Genomic DNA, 27,873 nt, shown 5'->3' on the forward strand with positions numbered 1-27,873 from the left:
AAGCCCAAAGTTTGACTTCAAATCAAATCAAACTTTATTTATATAGCACTTTTCATATAGAATATAACACAAAGTGCTGGACTGCAGTGGTTCAGACTGTGTATAATGAGTGTTAAAATATTTGGTCTGAAATGCACGCTTGTCTCCCTTTTACAGTGTGTGTTTGTGTGTGTGTGTGTGTGTGTGTGTGTGTGTGTGTGTGTGTGTGTGTGTGTGTGCGTGTGTGTTTTCTTCTTTTTTGTTTTATCTGGAGGCCTGTCTCTTTAACGGAGAGCTTCGCGAGATTTGCTTGGCGCCGCGAGCTCAAGTGAGACGCCCCCTGAGCGAGACAGTCCCGACGCTGCCTCTGCAGAGGAGAACGCAATGGAGCCCCGAAATGACTAATTTCAGTCTCATTTAAGTCCACGAGTTCCCACTCTTGCCCGGAAGAAAAAAAATAACAATTCTTAATTGTGTCGTTTGTTTTGAAGACGCGATAGATTGCTGCAACGATGTGGATCCAGGTTCGCACCATAGACGGCAAGGAGACTCGAACCGTTGAAGATCTTTCTAGATTGACCAAAATTGAGTCTTTACGGTTGAAAATACAGGATATTTTTAAGGTGAACCCTCAACAGCAGCGCCTGTTCTACCGTGGGAAGCAGGTAAGCTCGCTTCTTTGGGGTCACCAAACCCACAGTTTTGGCGCTTGGGACTATAGATGCTGGGGGAGAGTTAGTGGTCCTCCCTCTGATGTTTGAAGCCGTTTCGGACCCATGTGTAGCTTCCTGTTTTGATAGGAATTCGCCAAGAGTGGCTGTGAAAGAGCCAGGGGTACGCAGTGTGCCGTCCTGGGAGGAAAACGTGGGTGTACGAACCTTTCCCCCCTCCTCTGTTTTGGAATAGTCTTGTTTTTTAAGGACGGTGCTGCAGAGCATGCAACAAATGTCCTGGCGTTGTTGTAGACATGTTTGTTTACATTGCCACCAGAGAGAAGAGAAAGTCTCGCTCTAAGTTCTCCCACGCGCGCACAGTTGTAGTGCATTTTAGCTGTAGCCCACCTCATTCAACTTTGTTTTTTTACACGTTTTTCTTAGTTTAATCACTAAATATCAACTCTGTCTATTTTGCATCTGTGGTTGCGGTTATTAACAGGTTTGAAGCTTTGTTTTGTTTACATACCAATGTAATAACAATCTAATTTATTGAGTTATAGGAATATTAAAGACTCACTCCCAAAAAAACATGTTTTTTCGTGGAATTTTTCACATGATAGAGGACATATATACAGAAAATTAAGCCCAAAATCACATTTCTTATTAGTTATTTATTCAAATCATTGTGAATTAGAAGCAGATGAATAAATACCCTTGGATAAAGCTTGTAATGGTGACATAGAAGCGTCTATTATGATGCATCCACTCAAATGAATAAGGCACAATCCTGTATGGCTCACCATTTTTGTTGAACTAGTAATGCTAGGTTGGCGTTATAAGGGGCTGTAAGCTAGCAGGAGAGCACATAAAGATGGATGATGGGAAGTGGGGGCGGGCTTACTCCATGCCAACAGTCCGTCCCCATCTATAAGGTGAATTTCTAACTGACTACTGCCGCTCTGCAGAAACTATGTCCTAGAAAACAACACATTTTTTTCTATGATAGCGTTAAACGACATAATCATAATTAAAAGACCACTGGGAATGCTTTTAGAATAGATCAAAAAATGATCAGAGTTTGACTTTAAGGTGAGCATTTAAACAGAACCATATGATGTCCTTAATTAAAAAAAGTGATTTTGAGAAATGTGATATACACCCACATTTTCTTCCAACAATCTAAATTCACATAAAAAACCCCTTATTTGAATTTTTTTGTTTTTTGTACAAAAAAAGGCCTCAGTAAATGTCAATAACAATGAAAGTATAAAACAAAAGAAATAGGACAGATGGATAAAAACAAAGAAGTATGCAGCCTATTAGCTCTAGAAAAACTCAAGACTGTACAAGCAGGGCTACTTACAACAATATGATGGCAAAAGTAAAAAAAAAAAAACAAAACTTTGTATCTTTGGTCTTAAATAGGCACACAACTCTGATTATAGGGTAAAAGACCCAGTTGGATAATCTTAATCCACATTAAAAGTGTTCTTAATGTTTTTTTTTAAATTATGATTATGCCGTTTATAGCCACAAAAACAAAAACGGTGTCGATTTCTAGGACATAGCATCAGCAGAGCGGTAGCAGTTCATCAGAAATGTTCCTTTAAGTTGTGGGTGGGACCCATAGCATGAAGATAAACCCCCCTTTAAAAAAAAAGAATGAAACTAAATGAAAAAAAAATTTAACAAAGAAATCCTTTTCTACTTAGTGCAGGTTATTTTGTTTCTTATTTGTGCATTTAACAATATATTTGTGTGAACTTATATTTTCTAGCATAAAGTTAAATATATAAAAAAAGCCTAAAATCACCAATTCACTCCAATGTCTAATATATACCCACCAGATTGCATCTTATTTTCTAACTTTCAAGCTCCTTTAAGTTCAAAACGAAAGATATGTGTTTTTAAATGTGCAGTTCTTTTCTACACATATTAATCTTTAGTGCTTCAACATGAAAGACCCCCAGACGTCTGGACAACTGTTTTCACATTATCAGCTCAATTCCTTTTTTTCTTTTGCTCTTGTTTAAGACTTGGAAGAATCTGATAAAGCTGTGAAGAACTGCCTTACAGCTGTCCATACTGCAGAACCGTTGAGAACGTGATTTTGAATAGTTGTGCCTTGAAAGCGATGCCAGTATTTTTCCACCACTGACTTGAATCGGAAAAGTTTTTTTACGATTCAAGTCAGTTTTTGGGGGGGAAACTTGTGGTTAAATGGCTTTGTTCATGGGCCATTTCCTTGCTAAGCTTAATGCTTATTTAGAAAATATATGGATGTTCTTTTGTAATTTGGAGGTTTACCAATTTATATTGGATTGTTAGAATTTGCTGATAATGCGCATGAGTGTGGTTTTGAATAACATTTGAAGAACAGAAAAGAATCAACTGTAAAAAAAAACTATAATCGCATAGTACCGTTATTTAATTATCAGTTTAATAGTGTGAGCACTAGAGTGTTTATTTAGGTGAATAATATTCCTAACTTATCATTACTTATTAATCACAAAATGCTTTGAGTTTCTACAAAAGTGTCTTTTGTCTCCCAAATAATGATCTTCAGTTTGTGTGTTATGAAGATCTGCTGCACATTCATCTGCAGCTATTAAACAGACAAACGTCAGAGAGTACGATGAAGCTAGAATAGTAGGTGAACAAAGTCTGAATGAAGTATTTGTCCAAATATTTGAAAATGCAGTTTTTGTGAAACCTCAGTGGATGTAAATCCATAACCTGATTTTTGGTGCTAACAGGTCATCAGTGCACGGATAACCTCACATTTCTTAATCAGAAGCAGTGTTGGTGATGCTAATCTGGTTTAAACCAGAAAAGAAAGTAAACATTTTAGAGTTGTAAGCTATGTTATATGTTGAAGGTCTTTAATTCCAATATTTCAGGGATAGTGGCCACAAATATTCATAGCAAATGCTCCTTAAAAAAAAAAGAAAAAGAAAAAATCATCAGTTGATCCTTTATGACATGGACATAAAGGAACACTAATATGACTTTGACTTGTACTCACAGCAATAGTGGTTAAAAAAGAAATGTTGCTTTTTTTGTTTTTGTTTTAGAAAAACTGGCTCCATTTCCAACCATGTAAATTCGGTTAAATGACCAGGCAGCTCCCAGATTGAGCACATTCTTTGTAATGTAATCTAGAGCACACAGAAGCATTGCTCCACTTCATATTCAGAGATTGGACAGATTGAGTAAAGTGTACATAGACAGAGATGCGTATGCTCCGTTGATAGGATGCTGTTGGTGATCACCGTTCAGGTGTGCATGGAGAAAATCTGTGCTTTCTTTATGCTCATGGGCAATAAGTCAGGAGCCTTTATGAGGGGATTTCCACGTGCTAAGTAATGCATGGAATGAGTCAGGGCCTGTGCAGCGTACTCTAGCTACGTGCACAGCGGTGCCTGCGCTTTGCTAGAATTCAGATTTGTGGCAGGGCAACTACGGTCTAATTCTCTTTTCAAAATGGCGCCTTGTTTTTTCCCTCCTGCTCGCTGCTCTCGCTCCCTCCGCAGCTCAAAGTAACGCATGGCCTTCAGTTGGTTTGGTCCAAAACTGGAAAAGCCCCTTAACTTGGCTTCATGGTTCTGTTTCCTGTTACTTGTTCAAATTCTAGGTTTTGCACAATCACATCTTGCTATATATTTGTCTCACTTTTGTCCCTGGCGAGCCCTCTTACACGTGTCCTCCACTGGCCATGTGGGCTCTGAGCTCTCACTCGCTTTTGCAGCAGCCTCTGCTTACTCTTGTTGTAAATGGATTAGGCTTTACCGTCAAAGTGGAGGTTTGATTTTAGGTCCAACGCTGGATCTCATGTGTGTCTTTTTTTTTTTTTTTTTCATTTCGTTTTTGTTTCTTCCCATCTTCCTTTGCAGCCGTGCGTTTAGGGCACTTTTCCACCTCTAACTGCTGTCCGTGGTCGGGGCCCTAGTTGCTGGTCTCGTTTGCAACAGGCCTGTGCCGTGACCTAGATTTTATTTCAATGTGATTATGCGTGTATCGATGTTGAAATTTGTCAATCGTCTTTATCTTATTAGAGGTTCTTTTTTTTGTTTGTTTTTTGAAATATGCTCAGTGGACGTAGAGTTGGCTGCAGTCATGCGTGCACAGTCCACGCCCTTATGTGACAGATAGACCGGACAAAGGGCAAAAACAAAGAGAGCCGCTGATCCGAGACTACTACAAGTGTAGGCTTTCCAAAAAAACCCCCCCCCCCCCCCCACCGCTTTTACACTCTTTTAGTTGTAAATATTGTATGGCTGGGGGCCAATCATAAATACTTTAGGCTCTATTTTGACACCATACAATCAGCTAACATAAATACATGGTGAAAGATTTTGTTGATCTTAGAGTCTTTAAAATGTTGTTTGGGTGCCAAACAAATGGTACCAACTAAAGGATCCAAATGAGTGCATGACAGTAACAACTGGAATCTGCTCTTCAATCCTTTCAATTTACAATTTAGAAAAAAAGTTGGAAAGGTTTTTAGGAGTTTAACTTTCCAGAAACATACTGGTGATATGACTTTTGGAAAGCTTTTGTTGAGATTTTATCAAAATTGGAAGAATTTTCCCCCCCACGCTTTTCCCCTAATACTGATAAGCAGTAGACTGGTCTTTTATAATAAAGAATTTAAGGCAGAACGAAGGGGGGAAAGACCAAATCTGGTGGGTTGTGGGTGTCAGGCTCGCAGACACACCCCATGCCATTGTTTTTGGTAATATGACCCATTTTGCTTGAGTCCCTGTTAAACAGAGTTGGCAATCTACATGAGAAATGGAAGCATTACTTTTCCTCGGTCTCTCGCCGCATAGGCTTGATGTCGCTCAGGTTTTACTGCACAAATGTGGTAAAACGATCTCTTTGTCTTTAAAAAAATTGCTATACAGTGCTCCTCTCCATCAACTGAAACATGCTTCATTTTTTTACATTTAAACACTGAAGAGCACATATTACAGTGTAGTAATTTCTTGAAGGTCAAACTACTGACCTTAGACTTTTATTGCCTACATTTAACCACAATTTTGCAGCCAAAATTAGAACCATGTTTTTTTTTCCCACGTTGGAAGAGTTTTATGGCCTTGAAGCGCTAAGAAGATTGTGCGAGGCATTGTGAATGCTGCGTAATGTAATGTTCCTTCCTTTCTACCACCTGTTTCAGATTTTAGATTGGTTCAATTTTATTTGTATAGCCTAAATTCGCGACAACAGTCGTCTCGGTGGGCTTCGTATAGGTAATTGAAAAAGTTAAACATAAAATCAGAAGGATTGTGAATACATAGAATTCAATAGGAAAATACTAAATTGAACATTTTTGAAAGCTCACAAAAGATCACAAAATTTTGTCCTGGCAGTCCTCTCACAATGCAGCACTTGAGAATTCACGCTAATGATATTTCACTCTGATATGTCATGCACACTTAATGCAACAAAACACAGTTGTTCATTTTTTTGTTTTTAATTTTTTTCTCCATGACTTTCCAAAGTATGAAGCCTTCAGAGTGAGGGGGAAAATATCATGCTATCGCATTGTGAGGGAGAGAATTGTACAAAAATATTTAAAGTCCAAACTCTGATCATCCTTTTAGCTATTGTTAATGCTTGTCCAGTGGTCTTTTCGTTATGATTATGTCGTTTTTAGCCAAAAGTAAAAAAAAAAAACCTGTTTCGTTTTCTGGGACATAGTTTCTGCAGAGCGGCAGGATTTCCTTTTGAATTCCCCTTTGAGCTGTGGGCAGGACTGTTGGTAAGCCTGCCTCTACTCCCCGCCATCCAACTGTTTACACTCTCCCCTGCTAGCTTACAGCCCCTCACAATACCAACCTAACATTATAGTTTTGAGCCAGATGTCAGCTTGGTCGAGGAAAACAAAGACGTACATGGATCATGTCGTCTAAAAGTGGAAGCTTCAGAATGGAGCAAAGCAAGGAGCTCGTGGCCCACCCATTGTATCTTTTATGTAACAAATACAATCTTTTTCCATCTTTTTTTCGCCTGCCCCTGATTCACAAGGAGTTGGATGAAGAAGTACTCAAAAAGGAAATTTTAAGCTTAATTGTCTTTATATATGTCCTCCCTCATCAGAAAAATGCCCCAAGAACATGATAAAAACACCAAAAACATGATTTATTATCGAAGTGGGTCTGTTAAACAACAGTTGGTTTAATTGGTGGCTATTTGTTTTTGAGGAAAGTGTAACTGAAGTCAACACATAGCCGCGAGAGAACGATCGCTCCGATGGTAATGAAGTTGCTGTGGCGTGTTCGTGCAAACAGACGAGACATTTCTGTTTGGTGCAGTGCTACGCTGCTGTTTGTCTCTCTCATATTTAGTCTGTCTGCTCGATTCGCCATCCATCTAAGCTGAAATTACCACTGAGGCTTTGTGTTGCCGGCTCTGCCAGGAGGCACATTTTCTATTTGGAATCTTTTTCTCGTTTGATTTTCCTCTTTCACTCGGCGCATGTCACAAAACACATACAGATGATGTTGGAAGGACTGTTGCTTAGTACCAACTTTGGTGGAAAGACGATGATTTAAAAACACAGAAAGATGGAGGTTGGTAGAACTGCTACTGTATTGCTGTTCTTTTTTTTTTGCATCACTGCTCCTGTGATCTAAATTTCATGAGACTATTAAAAACAGGCAAGGATGGGGAACTCGCGCCTGCTCCCCTCACTGCTTTCCTGCAACACCTCCAACTGCTTCTCCTCCCCATTGTCAAACAGCAAGGAAGAGCGAAGGGGATTGTCGGTGAAGCTGGTGGCCATGCTTGTCCTCCCAGCACAATGGCGTTCTGGGGTTGAGGACTAATGTGAAGTTTGAGTAGGGTTTTTGGCGAGTCCTCCTCTCCTTGTGTTGTACATTTAACATGATCTCGCCGCTTAAGAAGAGCGACGATAATGGTTTCAATCTTTTTTTGTTTTTTTTATGAATCCCATCATGTGACGCCACTCTCCCTGAAAGGGTCACACTGGTGTTCACGTCGGTGGTTTGTGCTGACGGCAGATGTATGTATATGATTCTGGCTTGTAGGGGATGGGTGGAAGTGTGTGTCATTGTAGGGGGGGGGGGTGTTTCCATAGCAACCAGCTTATTTCTCTCCTCCAGCTACATCTCGTATCAGTATAATACATGCCTTCATATTTTTTGTGTCTGGTTTTTTGGACAAATACTGAACGCAGCAGCGCTTTGGCATCTTTTCTGCGTGGACCGATAAAATGAACCAAACAAGGCAGAGCGTAATCGAAGCTTACCAGTCATTAGTGCTAATTGATTTTCTACAGGCTGCACTTGTTCAGTTTGATGTGAAGTTAAACCAATGATCTCTACACGAGCTTGAAAATAAATGATGGTGCCGCCGACTTCCAATCAAACATCCTTGAACTTGTGGATACGCTGCGGTCCAGCTTGAATTCAAATGCATGTGTTTTCCTGATTGAATCTTTTTGTCAGATGCATCTGGCCTAGTGGAGTTTGCGGATGTTTGACTACAGCGCTCCTTTTTACCTTCCTGCAAACAAAAGATGCCCGATGTGCAACATTAAATGGACTTATTTTTTTGTGACATATTTTTAGATGAGTTAAAATATACATGACGGTACATTTTTTTGTCAAACCCATTATCGGCCTTATGCGGTCAAGTGTTTGCACGAGGCCGCTTTGTGTGAACACGAGTCTCTAAGGGGCATCTTGACGGTGGAGCGGGACGTCGCTGATCTAACAGCATTTGGCAGCTCAGTCCACCTTTGAGGGTTTATAGTTTCTAAAAAGGAGGATTGGGATTTCTTTGTGAGGAGGGACGACGAAACTGGATGACTTTCCTGGGAAAGATGCAGTCGCTGGAAAGCAGCATTATTTCAGTGGGATAAAAAAGCAATTTCATGTCTGTAAGAGGTTCATTTGGTCATTTTGTTTGTAGCAAACAAATAAATCAGAGATGTGACTGAATTGCATGCCTTTAGTATATAAACATATCTCCAAAAATATTTTTTTTTTAAATAGTTCTATTTTTGGGGGCAAAAATTTGAAAACTCTGAGCTGCCATTTAGCTCAACACAAGAGAAACATTAAAGTTATAGTTGAACATGACAGATATAGAGCTTGTTAGTTTTTTAGCGAGTTTGTATATTAAAGGTATTATTCTTTGAAGCCAAACAGAATCATCTGTATTTGTAATATCCTACATTTTTGTGGATGCAAACTAGGGCTGAATGATGTGAGGCAATCTGGCGATTTGCGGTCGTAGTGATCAATATTGTGATGACCATACAACATGCGATACACAAACAAATAGCAGAACAACCAAAAACATAATTTCCATTTCACTGCAACAGTTATAATAAGAGTAAACATTACATACCGGTAAATTACACTCTAAATGACTCTGGTCTTCGTAGGAGGTGAGCATCTAGCATAAAAGGGCTCCATCCGATTGGTCAAATGCATAAAGTGATTGTTTTAACACATTTAAGGTAACCATTGAATCGCAGTTTTCACCATCTTTTGCGATATGCACAGCTTGATATCCTGATAAACGATAAATTTGTGATTTATTGTGCAGGCTTAATGCAAACCTTTACTTTCATGGTCAGAGGGAAATATTTTAATATTTATGGAAAAGATTTAGGTTATTTTCTCTAATAGTACTTATGATTGGATTAAATATGTTTATTTCTGACTAGGGCTGCACGATATGAGGAAAACTCGCGATATGCTATATTAGAGATTAATATTGCGATAACGGTATAATTTGCGGTATATAAACAAATAACAAAATAACCAAAAACATCATTACCATTTCATTGTAACAGTTTAAAAATTATACTCTAAATGACCCTTGTCGACATAGGAGGCAAACATCTAACATAATAGGGCTCCATCTGATTGGTCAACAATGTGAAGGGCTCCATCTGATTGGTCAAATGCATAAAGGGATTTAATTGATTTGTTAAATGCTTCAAGCTGCCATAAGGTTGTATTAACACATTTAAGGTTTACGATTTATTGCGATTTTCGCTACCTTTTGCGATATGCATATTGCAGAGCTGGATATTGCGATAGCGATAAATTTGCGGTATATTGTGCAGGCCTATTTCTGACAATTGTTTGCTGGGACATTACCATAAATAAAGCAGTCTTGGTTTGGTAGTATTGGATTGTAACTTGTAACTTTCTGCTGTTTGTGTTGGTTTAGATGGAAGATGGCCAGACACTGTTTGACTACAACGTGGGTCTGAATGACATTGTGCAGCTGCTGATTCGCTCTCAGACCGACCCTCCAGACAGCCCCACCCACAAGGACTGCTCAGCCGTCACCGGTAGTTCTGCCGCTTTGCCCGACTCCAAACACCAGAGCTGCGACTCTCTGGCTCCCCTGTCCCCCACCAATATGGAGACCTCCCCCGACATGGACAAGGAGAACGTCAGCAGCACTACCAGCACTGTAAATGAAACCAAGCCGGACAACAGCGCCACCAGTGACTCCAGCAGTACCAAAAACGGTTTCAGTCCCGCACAGGACTCCCAGTCACCCACGTCCAGCAGAAACACACTAATTGACCCAGGGATTGGCCTGTACAAGGTCAGTATGGAATGGTAACAAAAAATAACAAAACAAGTCATTTAGATTACCAGAATTTTTTTTTTTTTACTTGCGTTAATCAAACAATAATTGATGATGTCACTCTGAATACCACTCTCTCATCAATGCACACTCACTAGTGTTTTTTCCTTGATTTCATCAAAGTGTCTGATTGTGTCTTACTGTTTGACCCAGTCTAAAAGCTAAGGAGACAAAAGCAGAGAGACACATTTTATTGCTGCATTTGGGGGTCATGTTTTATATCCTCTGTTCAAGATCTGGCATAAATTTATACAAAACCATTTTCCTAATTGAAGCAAGACTTTATTTGAATACGTTATTTAAAATAAAAACTTATTTTGAGTTCTGGACCTAACAAAAAAGGGAGAGAATGAGAACGATTTAGTGAAAGATGCTAAGAACACATGGTTTTATAGAAAAGAGAGGGGTGAAGGGTTAGGAGTTAAAAAATAAATAGAAATAAAGATGAGAAAACCATCAAAATACAAAAAAAAAGTTCCTTGAAGCTCAATGTTGTCAAATGTTTACAGAAGAGCTGTTTTTTGTGCACAACTGCACAAATAAATACTCGATTGTTTGCACAAGGGAGTCATTTAAGCACACAAATGTATACTCTACACACACAAGCCAGCCACATACACATGTATGCACACATAGCATACACACAAACTGATTTGGTCACTTATCCTTATTTTTTACTTTGTTCAATTGTCTTCTGAGGACGGAATTAAAATGATAGATGCAGCAATTCTGGTTTCACTTTCAGGCTCGTGATGGAATTTATTAAGCAGAGTCACTGCTAATGTGCTTGTGAGTGGAAAAAGTGCAGTTTTACTCTGCACGTTAACCCTAGGGCTGAGTATCATTGCCAAAATGCTGAAGAAGTTTGATTTACATTCTCAAATTTACAATTTGATTGGATTTACAATTCAACGTAATTCAATTAAATGTCAGTTTATCTGTCGAATCTTTATTCCAAAATAAATTCTGTGTAGGGCTGAATGTCACTCATTGGAATTCTGTACGGAAAAAATATATAGAACATTAATTGGACTAGTAAACGATTTTGAAACTCTGCTAATCAAAAACCAAATTAAAGGAAATTTGTGATGTGAAATCTGTTTTTTTTTTGTAAATTGGGTTCAATGGGAAATTGCTTGCTTCAGCAACCTGCCTCCAGTGGTCTTTGAAGGAACTGCAACACATGCTTCCTGATTTGTGTTAAATTGAGAGATGGAAGGTGGGGGTTCAGTTGTACAATTATTTTTTAACATCACTATTTATTTAAACTGGATAATGCAGTTTTTGCCTGAAATTAATTCATCTCTTCAATAATTAGGATTTGGATTTATGAAGTGAAGTTCAATTCAATAAGGTTGTACGTTGGTCAACTTTAGATGCACCATTGCAGTGATAGTTTTCATATGGAATAAGCAATGGCATGGATTGAATGTTTCTTATAGGTTGGCGGTTCACTAAGAATAACCTTAAAATGAAAGCAAACATTTTGTGCTTTTTTTTCCTACTCAGATCAATGAACTGGTGGACTGTAGAGACGTAAGCATTGGCGCCTGGTTTGAAGCTAGCATCGAAAATGTGACACTAACTCCCACGGAGATAAATCCCACTAAGGGTAAGGTGGGTCGGCCCCCAAAACGGACCAACTTGAAAGCAGAAGGCGAGCAGACCCAAGCCCAGGATCTAAGCAAGGACACTCGCAGGACTAGTGCTGTGTTGAACACTGAGAGCAACGGAGCCTCCACCTCGCAGACAGACGCTTCGCAGACAGGCAACAAGGGGAAAGAGGAGAACGTCATTTACCACATTAAGTATGAAGAGTAAGTATCGACTTGGTGCTTTAACACCCAGATTTTAATTAAACCCTATCAGCAGATCTTCTTGATTTTAAGGAGTACGATCATTTTTGCACGGTTTAATGGTGTTAAGGAATGACATATTTAGGGAAGCACAATAATTATATGTTGGTAGATAATTGCATAAAAGGGTAATTATCTGCCTGTGATATGCTACGTTCTGCAGATAAGTATAGCACTGCTTTCAGCTATACAGTGATAGTAGATGCATGAGTTTTCAGACCCACTCCGATGAAAACTGTGTTTGTAACATATTCATGTGCCATTTTTCTCACGAAGGAAGATATTTAAAGAAATTTAAGCTTAGAATTGCATTTCTGAGTATTTCTTTATTCAAATCCTTGTGAATCAGAAGCAGACAAAAAAATGCTGTTGGGAAAAGCCTGTAGGTGTGACGCAGAAGCTACGATGACAGGCCACAAGCTCTCTGCTCTGCTCCATTTTAACATCCCATAAGTTGGTGTAAAATAGATATTGGCAGATGATGGGTTTTGGTGAAAATCCTAATGTTATACATCCCTGAGAAATTCCAGTACCTCTTTTTCTTAGATACTGCAATCATGGACCTTCTTCGCAATAAAATCTCAGCTGAAACACCTGCGTTGTATTCATTTAGCAACAACACACCCTACCAGTCTGGTTTTTGTGGCTGGAACGCCACAGTACTAGTTCCTCTGCAATACTACAGCCTGTCTGCTTCCTAAGGGATGCTGGATTGGTTTTGTTTAGTTCTCGCTACAATTTGGGCTCCATCTTTCCGTGTTACCGCTCTCTCTCTAGCAAATTCTTTCAGAAGCCAACGTTTCCATGGTAACCCATGAGTTCTTGGGAGCATTACTTCTTTTCTTGCCTCCTTCTGCTTTGTCCGTAATTGCTGTGAACATGAGATCGGTGAGGCATAGCTTCCCCGCTCTCTACCAGTGTGTGTAATGCAAGTATGTTGGTGCTTATAGCTGGTATTTCAGTGTAAATTTATTACAGCACATTGTTCCATCAAAGTCCTTTAAAAGAAAATGTTTTAAGTTGATAGTGCAGATGTTGATGCTCAATTGGCATCCCTCAATCTTTCAATTACCTGGAAGTCTGGCTTGATTTGTTGCATCGTGCGTTTTGGGACAGAAGGTTGTAGTCTTCCTTTTATTTATTATTTTTTTCCTTGTCTTTAATTTTCCTTAGAAATTTGCAGCATTTTAGAGCGTAGAGGCAGCATTTATCCCCCAACAAATGTACACTTGATGTGTTTTTACTGCCTGAGACGCGTCACATTTTAATGTAATCTTCAATGGAACTCCTGTTAAATCTGCAGAACGTTCATCTCTTTGCACCAAGTTGCAGATTTCTTCCAGTTTTTTTTTAAAAACAAAAAAGTGCATTGTGGGTGAGAGCACATTTCTTCCTCTCTCACACCTGATGCAAACACACACAAAAAAAGGACTTGCATAAACTGATCCGCCATGTTTTGGCAGCATTCTGCACAGTAATAGGAGTTCTAAAATCCAATGTTATGTAAGGAAAATCGCTTTTTACCTGCTCCTGGGTTAATGTGCCTGTACTTGCTGTGAGCACACTTCAGCTTCAAATATAGTAGCATGGATAAGTAGTGGATGATTACTCTGAAGGGCTTTTTTTAATCAAGAAGCAGAAGAAGAAAAAAAAGTTAAAATCTTTATTTTAAGTGAAAAACGGGTTAGTCATTAAATAGAGCACAATTAAATGATTATTAGATTTTTAAGTAAATTTAGTCATTTTGAATCAGATATTATAATATAAGATTTTTTTTTTCAAAATAATCTTCCAGATTATGAAACATTTGTTCTGCTTAATCTTATTGATGCCGCTGCTTAATTTTTTATATTTTGTTTTTTTATGTGATTATCTCAAACGATTTCAATTACCTGCTGTTTAGTCGCCAGGATTTTTGTGATAAAATGACTTCTAATACTTCTTTTCTGTCTGTTTTAAAAGAACAGAATAACTCAATAATCCTAATTTAGAGAAGAAAATTAAAGGGAGGGAAGAAAAGATAGATGGAAGAGTTCTTGCAGGACTTCAATTGTGTCAGCTTTAAACCGAAATGTGGCTGAACTTCTTCATAGGTTTGAAACTGACTTTTTTCTAATTGATGTAATCGTTTTTCCTTTCTCCAGTTTAAACTTCTGGAAGAGATATTTGTTTTTGACAGAGACCTAATGCAAGAAAAAGAATCTGAAATCAATTCGACCAAATATATTTCACAGTTTTAAATATAAATACCCCAAGTGTTCACACTCATACTTGTATTGGGCAAAGCTACTATGATGCAGGACGAGCATGTTTGGATATTTTTTATAATTACGATGGAAAAAGGATGTGCACACTTTTGTTTTAAAGCCATTTTATTATGTTTTAAAAACGTGGGTTATGTGGAAGTTATTTTTTATGAAAGTAGTATTTTACTATGGCATTACTGAGAAATATAAGAGGAGCCTCATTTTAATGATACGGCTTTAAAAAAAAGTTGAATTAGGGTTTCCTAAGTTTGTCAGTTGTTTACAATGTTTTTGTCCGTCATCAATATATTTAAACTTTAGAGAACGGCGTTTTGCCTATTTTTTCTTTAAATCATGAAATAAAACCTTCTTTCAATTTCTTGTCTAACAAATGTATCTCATGATACAAACGCAGACATTAAATCAGGAAATTACCTCCGAAAAACATTGTTAATATTACTAAAGAGGGATGTAACGCTGAAAAAGAATAAAAGATGCAGCAGCTTTTTATGGACCTTTAAACATCATGTGGACAGGAGCTTCTGTGAATGTCAGAAAACGGGAAAAAGACTCAATATCTCAAGTAGCTGATGCACCTGCTCTGTACATGACCATATCAAATGTCCTTTTTATAGAGAATTTGATAGTTAAAAACAGTTTCTATTTGTGCAGTTTTTGAATTCTTAACTTTATTTTATTTATTTATTTATTTATTTATTTTTACCCCAAGTTTTTTTTTATTGAGTTTTACATTATTCAAACACAATTACAGAGTTCTGTAAGTCTGAAAGACAAATTACTGAAAGAAGTGTTTATAATAAAGCTATTATTTTTACTATTTATTTTTCTGTGTGTAGGCGAGAGAACTAGTCCCAGGTGTCCATATCATGCATTGAAGCAGTTTCCATAGAGGAGCTTCAAGTTTGTGAACTCTCTGCAGACATGGTGCTCTTTTTCTGTCTAATGATAGGCCTGAACTGGGTTAGTTTTCAGTAAGTTTTACAAGCTAATAGAAGACGTTTTGAATGCAGCTGTAGGCTTCCAAAAATGTGAGTGCGAGTCACGGTTCTGTCTTTTATTTCAGTAACGAGCAGCAGGAAGAAACGGATGGTTTGTCTGGATGTGAATGTTTGTGGAGTCGCTTTATTATTTTTCACGTGAAGCTAAATCTCTAGAAAATGTTTGGTGGACAGTGACTGAATGATCCAAACAAACAAAAAATCTTTCCCAATGGCAATAGCGTTCGTTCATTTGTTAGCCACTTACAGGACTCATTACTTGCGCTTGTGTTCCATACTTTTGATAGGTACGGTTTTGTTACTCAATCAGAAATGACACAAACATTGATTTAATACACTAGGTATAAAAAAGTATTCAGAACTAATTTGATTTTAAACCTCTTTATTTTTATTTTTAGATTTAATCTATTTTCTAAAGTTATTTTAGTTCACTTTTTCCCCTATGGATTGTTTGCACATTAAAAAAAAAAAAAAGGATAAAAGTTGGGTTCCCATCTAAGCAATACAGCAGACACATTTATGCATTTTTCCGGATTTCACTTCGGTGACCAGCTTCTTCATGTTCCGGGATTTCCAGACATCAGGCGGTTCTGAATGATTTCTAGAAGAAATCCAAACAAGATCATTTCAGGAAGGGGGTGCAAAGTAATTATCAGAAACACTGCATAGTCAGACTTTGCCCTGTTTTTGTGTTGCATCTTTTTGGTGTTTTTGTTTTTTTAAAACTCAAAGCCACACTAATCCTTTTGGCAGAAAATCTGTCTACAGGGTCTAAAGCGTCTCCTCTAAGAGGCACACATTCTAGTTCTTCTTCAGTTGTTAAATATGAATACGTTTTTACATGAACAATCCTCCTATTATGCACATCCATGCCTTTCCTAAACGAGCTGCTGTTGGTTTATTGTTTGTGCAGATCGTCTGCAGAGGTTCTTAGTTTATGCTCAGCTCTCTCAGCAAGGCGGACGCACAAGCCCTGCTCGCCCATGCCCTTCACCTCCCACTGTGGGAACAGAACTGAGTGTTCAAACTTAATGGGGAACACATTGTTAATCCTTTGAGTCTAACACTGGTTTTTGGCAAATATGCAAATCAACTGGGTACACGAGTCTTCTAGCTTTATATTTTCAACTGTCAGAGTCCCACATCGCTACATTCCTCACATCCAGCATCATGCAGCACACTGATGTGGAGATTACCAAGCTCCCATTTGTTTTCCCCATGTCACCAGTCCAAGACGTGCATGTTAAAGCAATTACTTTTTTTTTTTTTTTTGGATTGTGTGCCACACCTCAAGCTTTAAAGCGCTAACTTCAGCACTTTTTTTTCCCTCCCTTTTTGCCATAACTCCTTTAAAAGTCCTTTAAAAATGTAAACATGGGAACAATTTGAGGATAGTCTAGCATATTATCAACTTTAAGTCAGACCAAGGAGGCGCCTTGAATGATGATCCAAACATTTGTTTGTTTTAATGCTTGAGCTGTTGTCCTGCAAAATAAGAGTCTGCAGCTTTTGCAATTTCTTTATATCACTTGATAAGAATATTTTCAGAATATAAATAATAGTATTAATGATAGTGTGCATATGTTTAAGTTTTCCAGCAGTCAGTACGTGTTTGCTTCTCCTAGGTCGTCTTCTGCTGCTGTTAACGCCACACACAGCCGCCCTTCGTTACCTTTCAATGTTCTGTTCCTCTGAAGCCAAAAACGGAAAATGTTGTTTTTCCCACTCTCACATAAATAAACAGCTTGTGTAATTTATGAAGACTTATTATACAGTTTTGTGGCTTTGTGTGTTTGTCCAGCTGATGAATGTTTGCTGCTTCAAAGCAACTTTTTTGTGTAGACTCGTTGATATATCGTCACTCTTGAAAACAGAGATCTACTGTTAAGTTGTTGTAGTTTAAATATATATATATATATATATATATATATATATATATATATATATATATATATATATATATATATATATATATATATATATATATATATTTGTAATGTGGAGACATTTTCAAAAAGTAATTTTATTAAATTTTTTTTTTTTTTAACCTTAACGTTAACTTTTTAATTTCCATCTCAAATCTATGCATGCACAGACTAAACCCTTTAGTGTACATTTAGGTATGTTTAATTTGGCTCATCATTGTAGTTTTCTTGTTTTGTCTACCAGTTTTTACCCCAAAAATATTTCTTAAGCCTTTTTTTTTTTTTTTAATCAAATAATGCGATGAGCATCTAGACTTTTGGTTCCTACGTGCACATCGATGGCTCTCATTCTGAAAGCTTTAAAAGCAAACAGCATTATAACCCTCAACCTTCTCCTACAGCTATCCGGAGAATGGCGTGGTGCAGATGGGAGCAATAGATGTACGGCCACGAGCCAGGACTCTGCTGCGGTGGGACCAGCTCCAAGTCGGCATGCGTGTGATGGTCAACTACAACATGGAAACCCCAGATGAGAGGGGGTTCTGGTTCGACGGAGAGATCGTGACCCTGAATCAAACGTCCCGCACAAACAAAGAACTCAGAGTTAATATCCTCCTGGGGTGAGGGTCTTGACAACAGAAAAACAGAGTTTAGAGGAAATGTTTTTCTGTTTGGATTTGTTCATCTCTCTTGTTTGGCCTTTGTCTCTCCTTAGGGGGGCAGGAGATGTAATTCCAGACTGTAAAATCCAGTTTCTAGATGAAATCTACCAGGTGGAGAAACCAGGAGCTCGCCCGCTCTCCGCCGTAGATGGACAGTTTAAACGTAGGAACCACACTGGAAATGGGCCTTGCTCGTACTAACGCTGTGGATGGGATGATTTGAAGCGGCTCTTTGGTAGCATTTTGTCCTCTAACACATGCACGCGCGGAGATTTCTAATCCGTTTCTGACTTCAGGGAAGAGTGGTCCGGAGTGCAAACACTGCAAGGCCGATCCTGACTCCGAGTGCCGCTTCTGCTCCTGCTGTGTGTGCGGGGGGAAGCAGGACGCCTCCATGCAGCTGCTGTGCGACGAGTGCAACATGGCGTTCCACATCTACTGCCTCAACCCGCCCCTCACCACCATCCCAGATGATGAGGACTGGTGAGGAAAGAGAAGACGTCATTTAGCAGAAGTTTCCATCCAAAACGCATTATTAAGTAACCACCAGATTAGATTGCGAAGCCAGGAATCAAACCCCGAAGTATCAGACCAGCAGGCAACTGCTTTTACCACCCTTACAGATAATAAATACTGTACAGATTGCAGTTCAGCTTATGTGGTGATTCATAAACATATCCATTAGACAGACGACTGCCAAATATTAACAGTAAATACAGCTGCTCTATTTTGTTCACTTATTCTATAATGAAAGATTAAGGTCCTTGCTTTTTTAATGTTAGTTGCAGCTAAAATTGAAGGGAACTTTATCGTGGATTTGCTGTTTTTTTTCCTTTGTCGCTGCAGCAATAATACTAAATCTAGTATTTACTAGTTGTTTTAAAGCTGTGGTCTCCTGATTTGAAAAGTAATATCCAAGATAAGGATAGTTTTGGCTGTAAATCTAAATTTTAACAATAAAATATGCAACCAAAAAGGTAAAAAAAAGCACAAATCTATTTTGACAAAGGCTTGTTTTATTTTTTCTTAATAAATTGAGGTTTTGAGTTGAACCTAAGGGAAAGAAGTCAGTTACTGTTGTCAAACTATGTGGGGTAATATTTTTTGTGCTCATGTTAGTTTTGAACCTAAATACATTTTTATATATTTACTGTTTAAAAAAAAAAAACCAAAACATGTTGGAAAGCATTGTTTATTACAAATACAATATATATTTTTTTAACGAGTTTTAAATCTGAATACAGGAGACAAGCGGGTCGTTATGGGGGTTGTGCGTGACTTCTATCAAAAGCACCACGTTTTTCTTTCTTCTTATTTTTTTCCTGCCAGGTATTGTCCGACCTGTAAAAATGACACCAGTGAAGTCGTCAAGGCCGGCGAGAAACTTAAAGCGAGCAAGAAGAAAGCCAGAATGCCTTCAGCGACAACAGAGAGCCAGAGAGACTGGGGAAAGGTGAGAGCCTAGGCTGCTGTGGGCCGAAGGGAAAACCTTCTCCTTTGATTCGCACTTCAATGCTGCAACAGTTACATGGATAAAAACAACAGGACAGTCCAAGCAAACAAGCTAAAAGTTGCTTTTCTTCTGCTGCCACAAAAACGCAATGGATCAGATAAAAATGTTAGATAAAGGAAACTTTATCTAAGGAGGAAGGAAAAGGAAGGAAACTTCTTCTTTAAACTTTTTTTTCTTCTGGAAATTACATGTTTTCATGGATTGTATTTAAAACTATGACCTCCTACTGGTAGATAGTTCCTCAGTTTCTGTCCTGAAGATCCTTTCTGAGATTTTGATTTGATTAGATTTGAACTGAAATGGTTTATTTCAATCAATCAAAGCAAAAATAATCCACAAAAAAATACAATCAGCATTCATACATTCATACAAAGACGTATCAGATTGAATACATTTTTAGGAAAGGAATAACAATAATCACCACAAAGTCAGTCTATAATCCTCAAAGTTCAAAAAAACATATTTCCTTCATAACTGAAATGTATCTATGATGAAAAAAACAGGCCTCTCATCTTTTTTAAAAGAAAGAACTTGCCCAATTGGTGGCTGACTAAATACTTTTTTGACTGTATATTTATCGAGAGAGAAAAAAATCAAGAAGTCTGGTATGAATGTTAAAAGAGAAATATTGTCTAAAATAAATAAATATTTCTCTTTCAATGCGCTTGGATTATTTTTCACAGCATGTTTAGGAAATTACAAGGCCACACTTTCCTCCTAAACTGTTCCTTGGTGTTATGTGAACAATGTCACTGAGTTTGACTTATCCACTTTCCTGGAACTGCTGATGGAAAATCACTGCTTTCTCTACCAGAATACATCCTTTCTTTGAGGATTAATTAAAAACAGCCTGCCGTCTTTTGTCCAGTCTTACAGTCCTTCGTTTAACATTTTTGCAGTTTTCTAACCCTCCAGAAATCTTTTCCAGTTGTGTTTATACTAAAAGTTTAAAACATTTAGTACTTATTGCCGCGTGTGTTTAATTTGAAAAAGCTGTGATCCGGTTTGTCTGAAATAAAGTGTGATGAAATGATGGTGGCATTCATGAACTCTGTGTAATTACAGGGTATGGCCTGTGTGGGGCGCACTAAAGAATGCACTATTGTTCCTTCAAACCACTATGGACCCATTCCTGGCATCCCTGTAGGAACCACATGGAAGTTCAGAGTGCAGGTCAGCTGGTTTTATTTTAATCTTGGGGAGCTGTATAGTGAATCCCATGTCTCAGTCTTTCCCTGTTTTTGCCCTCAGGTGAGCGAGGCAGGTGTTCATAGGCCCCATGTCGGCGGCATCCACGGGCGCAGCAATGATGGCTCCTATTCGCTGGTGTTGGCTGGTGGCTTTGAGGATGAAGTGGTGGGTTCTACTCTCTGAGCCGCACAGGATTTTTGAATGTGGAGGGATGTGTGCGTTACGGTGACTGTGATCTGTAACAGGACAGGGGAGATGAGTTCACCTACACAGGCAGCGGGGGCCGTGACCTCTCAGGAAACAAGCGAATCGGAGAGCACAGTTTTGACCAAACACTGACTCACATGAACCGGTATGAAGATAATCCCAATTATTTTACGTTAACAAAGAACATATGCTTTACCTGCTTAAATGTTTTTTTTTTAATTCATTCTTTTTAGTAAGATAAATCCTAAAAATCCAGATTGTCATTATTTTGTCTTAAAAGAAAAAAAAAATTACATTTTTAAGTGGCTCTCGACTCCTGCAGAGCATTGGCTTTAAACTGTGATGCACCGCTGAACGACAAAGACGGCGCAGAGTCCAGGAACTGGCGGGCAGGAAAACCCGTGAGAGTGGTGCGCAGCTCCAAAGGTCGACGCATCAGCAAGTATGCTCCAGAGGAAGGGAACCGCTATGATGGGATTTACAAGGTACATTCAGTGTTGAGCAGAAAAATCAAGTTTTTCCAATAATCTTACTTCAGTTTTAAAGCTTTCTTTGTGGGGAAAAAATGCATCTAGTTTATAATTAACTATAAATATAAATATTCCGTTTGGTCCTAAATTAAAAGAGGAGTCACCTTTTGCTAACTCCGTTAAGAAATCTCTTTAAGTATAAACTTTTTGTTATATCTTTAAAAAAAATGTACACAAATAGTCCCAATAATGTTTTACGTTTGATTTCTCCAGGTGGTGAAGTACTGGCCGGAGATCGGAAAGTGTGGCTATTTGGTTTGGCGTTACCTGTTGAGACGGGATGACTTGGAACCAGCACCGTGGACCCCTGAAGGGTTGGAGAGAATCCAAAAACTGGGCCTCGTGGTTCAGGTAAGACTTCCTTTCAAGCTCAACACGTTTCTTACCGCAAGTCTGCAGGTGTTTCATCAAGCCTCTGATTTTTAACAAAAACATTTGCAAAGCGGTTCACTCCCTGCTTCACTCCTCTTACTGAAGTATCCACCAGGCTACTTGGCGGCCATGGCTAACAAAACAAAGAAGGAGGCCTGCGCTCGACCCGGGCGCGGCGGCCGCAGCAAGCACTATTCTTGTCGGGGGAGGCCACGGAGACGAAAGATCAAGGAGAGACAGCTGAGTGACGAGGAAGAGGATGAAGAAGAGGAGCCCATAGAAGCAGATATGCAAGAGGATATGCCTCAAAGTAATGGAGAGCAGAAGACAAATGGAGATAATGGTGGGTGCTTTAATAGATGATGCTCAAAGCAGGTGAGAGCTGGGATCTTAGTGAATTTTCTTCAAGATAAATATGTAAAGCAGGCATAAAAAGATTAAATTGTGTGTTTTTATTTTCCTGCAAACCACTTTAAGGTTGTTTTTTTGTGCGTCTTTGGCAGAATTGTCAGCAGAGGCAGAACCTCCATCCAAACGTGTTAAAATAGAGGAGACCTTTCAGCTTACGGAGCAGCAGCAGCAGCTGATCCAAGAGGACACGGCCAACAAGAAACTCTGGGACGAAGCCATGGAGAACCTTAAAGAGGGGCCGGTACGCCGCCTGCTGCACCACCTGAATTTTCCTAAACTCTGAGATGCATCCATCTCTGGTTTTATTAAATGAAGCAGTTAGATGGCAGTAGAGAAAGTCTGCATTGAATTGAATTCTTTTCACTTGCGTTTGGCTTTTCTTACAGAATTTCCTGCAAAAGATGGAGCAGATCTTCATGTGTGTGTGCTGCCAGGAGCTGGCCTTCCAGCCAATCACTACTGTCTGCTCACACAATGTTTGCAAGGTAGTTTTTAGCTGATCCACAATGGAACTAGTCGGCCCTACCCCCTTTAATCAGAGTGCAAAAATAAGAAATGAAATGAATTTCACTTTTTAAAAAAAAGCTAACTCTTTAAGTTAAACATAATAGTTTAAAATAAAACATGAAACATACACAAGTATTAGCTTGAATGAACCAATGCATTAGTGCTGTTGTTTCTAAATCCTTGTTACTCGAATAGCAATTTCTCATTATCCCTCTTTATCTATTGTAGCCCCTCAGATTTATGTGAAAAATGCCTTCTTTCCTTTTTCTAAACTCTCCTAAAAGAGAATAAAATCCCATCTCCAAAAACACATTAACAGTTAACACAAGGGGCAGAATCCAAGTTTTGACTTCCTGTCTCAATCTACTTTAAAGACAAATCTAAATGGAGCCAAGTCAGTTTACTGTTTAACCTGTAGGTCAGGGGTGTCAAACTCATTTTCACTGAGGGCCACATCAGCATAATGGTTGTCCTCAAAGGGCCAGACATTACTTATACTTGTAACTAAATGTAATGACAAATAAATGTAACTACTCCTTGATGTTAAATAACTCATTTATTTATTAATTATATAAGGACTAAACTCTCCAAGTGAATAAAGAAAAATAACATAAAGCTGAGCTGCAAAGAACATGTATTAAACGTGTAACATTTTACAAAAAAAGGCTGCACACAGCCTTTCATCCAACTAATGGTTTGATGACAATTTGTCTGCATACACACACAAGACCTGCAATCATTGAATAATTACAACAGTAGCGACAAATAAATAATATGTAATCAACAAAAAAAATATATTTTAAGAAATTAAAATCTTTTATGCTCTTGTTGGCCACATAAAATGACATGGCGGGCCTTGAGTTTGACACGTGTGCTCTAGGTGTTTGTTACACAATTTAAAACATCCCACTTTTGCAACATTAACGTTTTTACAACCTAAAAAAATATTTAAACCTTTTTAATATTATTTAAAATTTGAGATTGATATTATGCCATGATTAAGCTGTATTCTAGTAAACTGGCATTATTTTAAAAATAATCTTAAAATGACCTTACCCGTCAAGCTCCAACAACTTTTCAGGCCTGTTCTCTTCACTTTGGAACTGCTGGGGTTTGGTGACAAGGTGCTGCTATCTGGCTTTAAATCTGTCAAATAAAAACCAAATACAGTGTTCCCTCGCTGTATTGTAGTTCACCCTTTATGGTCTCTGTTTTGCAGATTTTTTTTTTCACTGCATTTTTTAACAGCCCATTGTGTTTTGCGTCCTGATTGACTGAAAACCTTGTCAATCAATCTCCTCTCTGCTGCGTCTCTTATACAAACATGTGGAGCTCCCCAAATTTACATAAATCCTGTGGATTATACATGTTCTAAAAAAATCACCTATCACAGGTCATTTTTAGAATGTAACCCCCACGATAAACCAGGGACCACTTGTATGTTCAGCCTCTGGGTAGGGCCGAGAGGTAGAACTGAGGCTTCACCTGTAGTGTGCAAAACTAGTAGAAAATAAAGTGATCCAAAATCTCATGTGTTTGTGTCTAAACAGACCTGCCTCCAGCGGTCGTTCCGGGCTAAAGTGTACACCTGCCCCGCCTGCCGCCACGACCTGGGCAAAGACTATGTGATGATCCAAAACAAGGCCCTGCAGATTCTCCTGGACCAGTTCTTTCCCGGCTACAGCAAAGGCCGATGAGGTCCAGAACCAATACGACGTGCTCGCACACTTGCATCCATCCTGTGCACCCTCCTATACTGTCAAGTACCTACAGCTCCACTTTGAAATGCACTGCACTCACATATTTACTTTCCCACGGGCCAGATGCATATTGCATATTACAGCCATTTATGTATACAATCATTCATACACAAACAACCTCAGTAGGGACTTGACCTCATCTGCACAACTTGGACTGTCTTCTCTGACATCACCAGCCTGAAATTCAAACCGAGGGACCTTTTTTACAAGCCCCCTCCCTCCACTCTGCCACAGAAGCTGGCTTAAAACAAAACGCACAAAAAAAATGACCCCCAACACACATTCCCTTTGTTTAAAATTCCTGCCAACCTGTTTGCATTTTGGGTACCATGTGCGCAGTTTTACACCAAATACTGAGCTCATCTGAGTCTTTTACTAAGCCGATAAGTATTAGTGGACAGTGCTGGGAAAAAACTACCTTTGACTCAGAGATGCATCCAGTCGGATTTGTTCGAATTGCGTAAATTTAGGGGAATGACAGTATGTTATAAAGATATAGCACTATATTAGTGACTCGTGCAGTGGACTGGGTTTTTTTATAGGGGTCAGTTGAGAAGATTTGCCTGGAGTTAAAGCCATTGTTTTGCCTTCATTGAATAGGGTGAACTGTAGCCTGACAGGAGAAACATCTTCGGAGAAAAACCATTGGCTTCTGCGCCGTCTCTTTTTGGGGGGACTGGAAGCCTCTTGGGATTCGGGGTTGAGTCCGAAAAATAAAAAGCTGGAGAACAGATTAAGTGGTCATTTAAAAAGAAGTCGGATTCTAGGGATCAGATCGTCCTTCCAAGCTTAGTTGGTTTGTTCTAGTTTGCATCTGTATGGGCCACAAGAAAAGGTCTGAGGTTAAAGATTGAGGTGCTGCGTCAGAAATTCCTGCTTTTTTTTCCAATTCCTTAAAATTGACATCAAACCACAAAGCGGATGTTCTTTGTGTAACAAATCTGGAACGATCAGATTCGATTTTTATAAGCAGATAGTTGTCTGAAAGCTAAAAAAACAAAACAATGGCTTGTTTTACTGTAATCATGATTTTATCCTCCATTGTAGAAAAGCCATGCTTAGTGAAAATGCATTGTGGGTATTTGTCTCAGAAACATATTTTTAATTTCCCTAAACCATGGTATGTGCATGACAAAAATGCACTATCCTCAGTGTGTTATTGTCACAAATTCCTGGTAACCCAACCCTTTATGTGTTGTCATGTTTCAGACGTTTGCACGTCAAAACTAAAGGTGTGAATGTTTTTGGAAGCATTTCATTTTAAATTAAAAACGGCAAAAACCCCAAAGTCTTTGCAGATGAGGGAGAATGCATCTCCCAAACTGCCAGAAAAATTTCAGAGGGTTCTTTGAACAAACAAAACAAAAAAACGCACTTGTGTAACGCTTGTCTAGTGCCTTCGACCAGTTGAAATCAAGAGGGAGCAACTAACCTCACAGCACAATCAGCAGAGCAATCTCACCCTGACCACGGGAGGTTGCAGAAAACTACCAAATCACAAAAACAAGGTAAACGTTGGACATAAACTGCATCCAAAATGTAATCCGAAAACAAAAATGGCTTCTTAAAATCATAAAAACATGCCTCCCGTTCCATTTTTACAGGAACTCATCATAATTAAAACAAATATATATATATATATATTATATATTATATATATATATATATATATATATATATATTATATATATATTATATATATATATATATATATATATATATATATATATATATATATATATATATATATATATATATATATATATATATATATATATATATTTTGTTAGTGTTTTAAAAAAATCCATCATTTTGTAGATAATAAAGATTAGTGGACTTTCAGAATAATTGAACAACTTACAGTTTCATTTAAAAAAAAAGTGAAAAACATCCTAGAGTTTTAGAAAAAAACACAAATATAAAATTTTGTTTTGGTAGAGGTTAAAAGGGTCTTTTTTGTACTACCGGTAGTTGCTTATCTTATTAATACTTAACTGCAATTTTAGTTAAGTATTAAACAAGTGAAAGGACATATTTCAGTATGACTGCCTCTACCATAACCACAATAATTGAACTTAATTTGAGTAGCTATGTGCACATATGGTTCTTTAAAGTGCCCTGGGTTGGCAGGTCTAACAGCAACCAAAATCCAAAGGCCTCCCGGAGAACCGCGGCAGTCTCCGGATCGATCCCTGCCACCGCTCACATCACAAGTTTTCAGTTGGTTTCGTTGGGGAAATGTTCAAGCTCTTTGTTTGGTTTCTAAACGATAAATTTTGTTCAGTGTAATGATCAACCGAAGCCAATTTCACCTCAGTTCCTATCCCTGCGTTGGCGTAAAGGTCAAAGTTTAAACTTGTTCCTGGCACTCCCACTTCTGTCTCATCTCAGGCTGTTTTGATTGTGATGTCCTTGTTTCCATTCAGTCATTCAGGTTTTTTTTTTGTTTTAATCATAACGTGCAAGAACAAATGGTCTGTTAAGCTAAATGATGCTCATCACTTCCATTGTTGCTTTTGTTTTCCTTTAAATTTAGTTTCTGGGTTGAGGTAAGCCAACATCCCTCCTTCCTTGTGACTTTTGCTCTGTTTCTTCTGTCTTCTGCTGTCTGTGAACCTACAGTCAATACTAACAACTTTTAGATGTCTTGTGAACGCTTTGCTTCAGTGCTGTGTTTTATTTCTGATGCACTCTGTAGAAAAATAACATTTGGGAAATCACACTTTATTTCCCAAGGATGTTTACTATTATCTAGATCTGTAAACTCCAAAAAAAAACTGTTTTAGTTGCATTTCTCCTATTTTAATCATTTTATTGTTGCCGACCTCAAGCACTTGCAGCAAAATGGCAGTCAGAAATTTCATTGCTTCATATTGTGATCTGAAATTTTTTACGTGTCAAACCTTGATATGTACCTATTAAATATTTGGATTCAAACATTTGATGGTTTTATGCCGGTTTTTTCCCCCTGAGCCCAGTCCAGCTCTATTTTGAAAGTCAATGCAAAAGGTAGCATGATGCATGTTCATAGATACAGCAGCACTAAATCTCCAGTTTACTAAAAGCCAAAGGTTAGATGACATAATTGGATCAGATGTAAGCTTGGGTTAGTGACCCCACTGCCATGGGCAGGCCAAAGAATCACTACTCTGCTATAATTCTGAAGCATCCACTTGCAGGCAAATGGATCTATTGTCTTCATTTCCTTCGCCTGAGCTGCCGGAGATAGGAAATTAGCAGAGGCTAACTGTGGCTCCTGCTGCAAATGTAAAAAAAAAAATACACGCTTTGGTTTTGGCAAAATTGCATATTTATAATTAAAAGAAAACTGGGAACAATTTAGTTGGAGTTGGACTTTAAACAAGTTAAAAATTGGCAATGTTAATAAAATATGGAA

The 27,873-nt window shown here is 38.3% G+C and overlaps 1 protein-coding gene across 2 annotated transcripts; it reads left to right on the plus strand.

Annotated features, from left to right (window-relative positions):
• The first annotated feature begins 299 nt into the window (after nt 1-299).
• Nucleotides 300-27,415, plus strand: uhrf2 (ubiquitin like with PHD and ring finger domains 2). Of its 2 annotated transcripts, none has more exons than XM_023961036.2 (16): nt 300-644; nt 9,849-10,235; nt 11,787-12,094; nt 17,725-17,943; nt 18,039-18,148; nt 18,282-18,468; nt 19,315-19,438; nt 20,564-20,671; nt 20,750-20,854; nt 20,935-21,041; nt 21,219-21,381; nt 21,640-21,777; nt 21,904-22,141; nt 22,302-22,450; nt 22,596-22,694; nt 24,267-27,415. In XM_023961036.2, the coding sequence occupies exons 1-16, from the start codon at nt 492-494 to the stop codon at nt 24,411-24,413; spliced, it is 2,742 nt and encodes a 913-aa protein (XP_023816804.1). In that variant the 5' UTR covers nt 300-491; the 3' UTR covers nt 24,414-27,415. The 2 variants fall into 2 exon arrangements, with proteins under 2 accessions (XP_023816804.1, XP_078812416.1); XM_078956290.1 differs by lacking the exon at nt 300-644 and adding an exon at nt 7,187-7,210.
• Nucleotides 27,416-27,873: the final 458 nt, after the last annotated feature.

This window comes from Oryzias latipes, chromosome 12, assembly GCF_053564925.1.
Source record: "Oryzias latipes strain Hd-rR chromosome 12, Olatipes_Hd-rR_3.1".
NCBI lineage: Eukaryota > Metazoa > Chordata > Actinopteri > Beloniformes > Adrianichthyidae > Oryzias > Oryzias latipes.

Coding starts and splice junctions, on each gene's coding strand:
- uhrf2 (XM_023961036.2), top strand. CDS start 492: ATGTGGATCCAGGTTCGCACCATAGACGGCAAGGAGACTCGAACCGTT. Junction 10,236..11,786: donor CAGGGATTGGCCTGTACAAG/GTCAGTATGGAA, acceptor TTTCCTACTCAG/ATCAATGAACTGGTGGACTG. Junction 18,469..19,314: donor ATCCCAGATGATGAGGACTG/GTGAGGAAAGAG, acceptor TTTTCCTGCCAG/GTATTGTCCGACCTGTAAAA.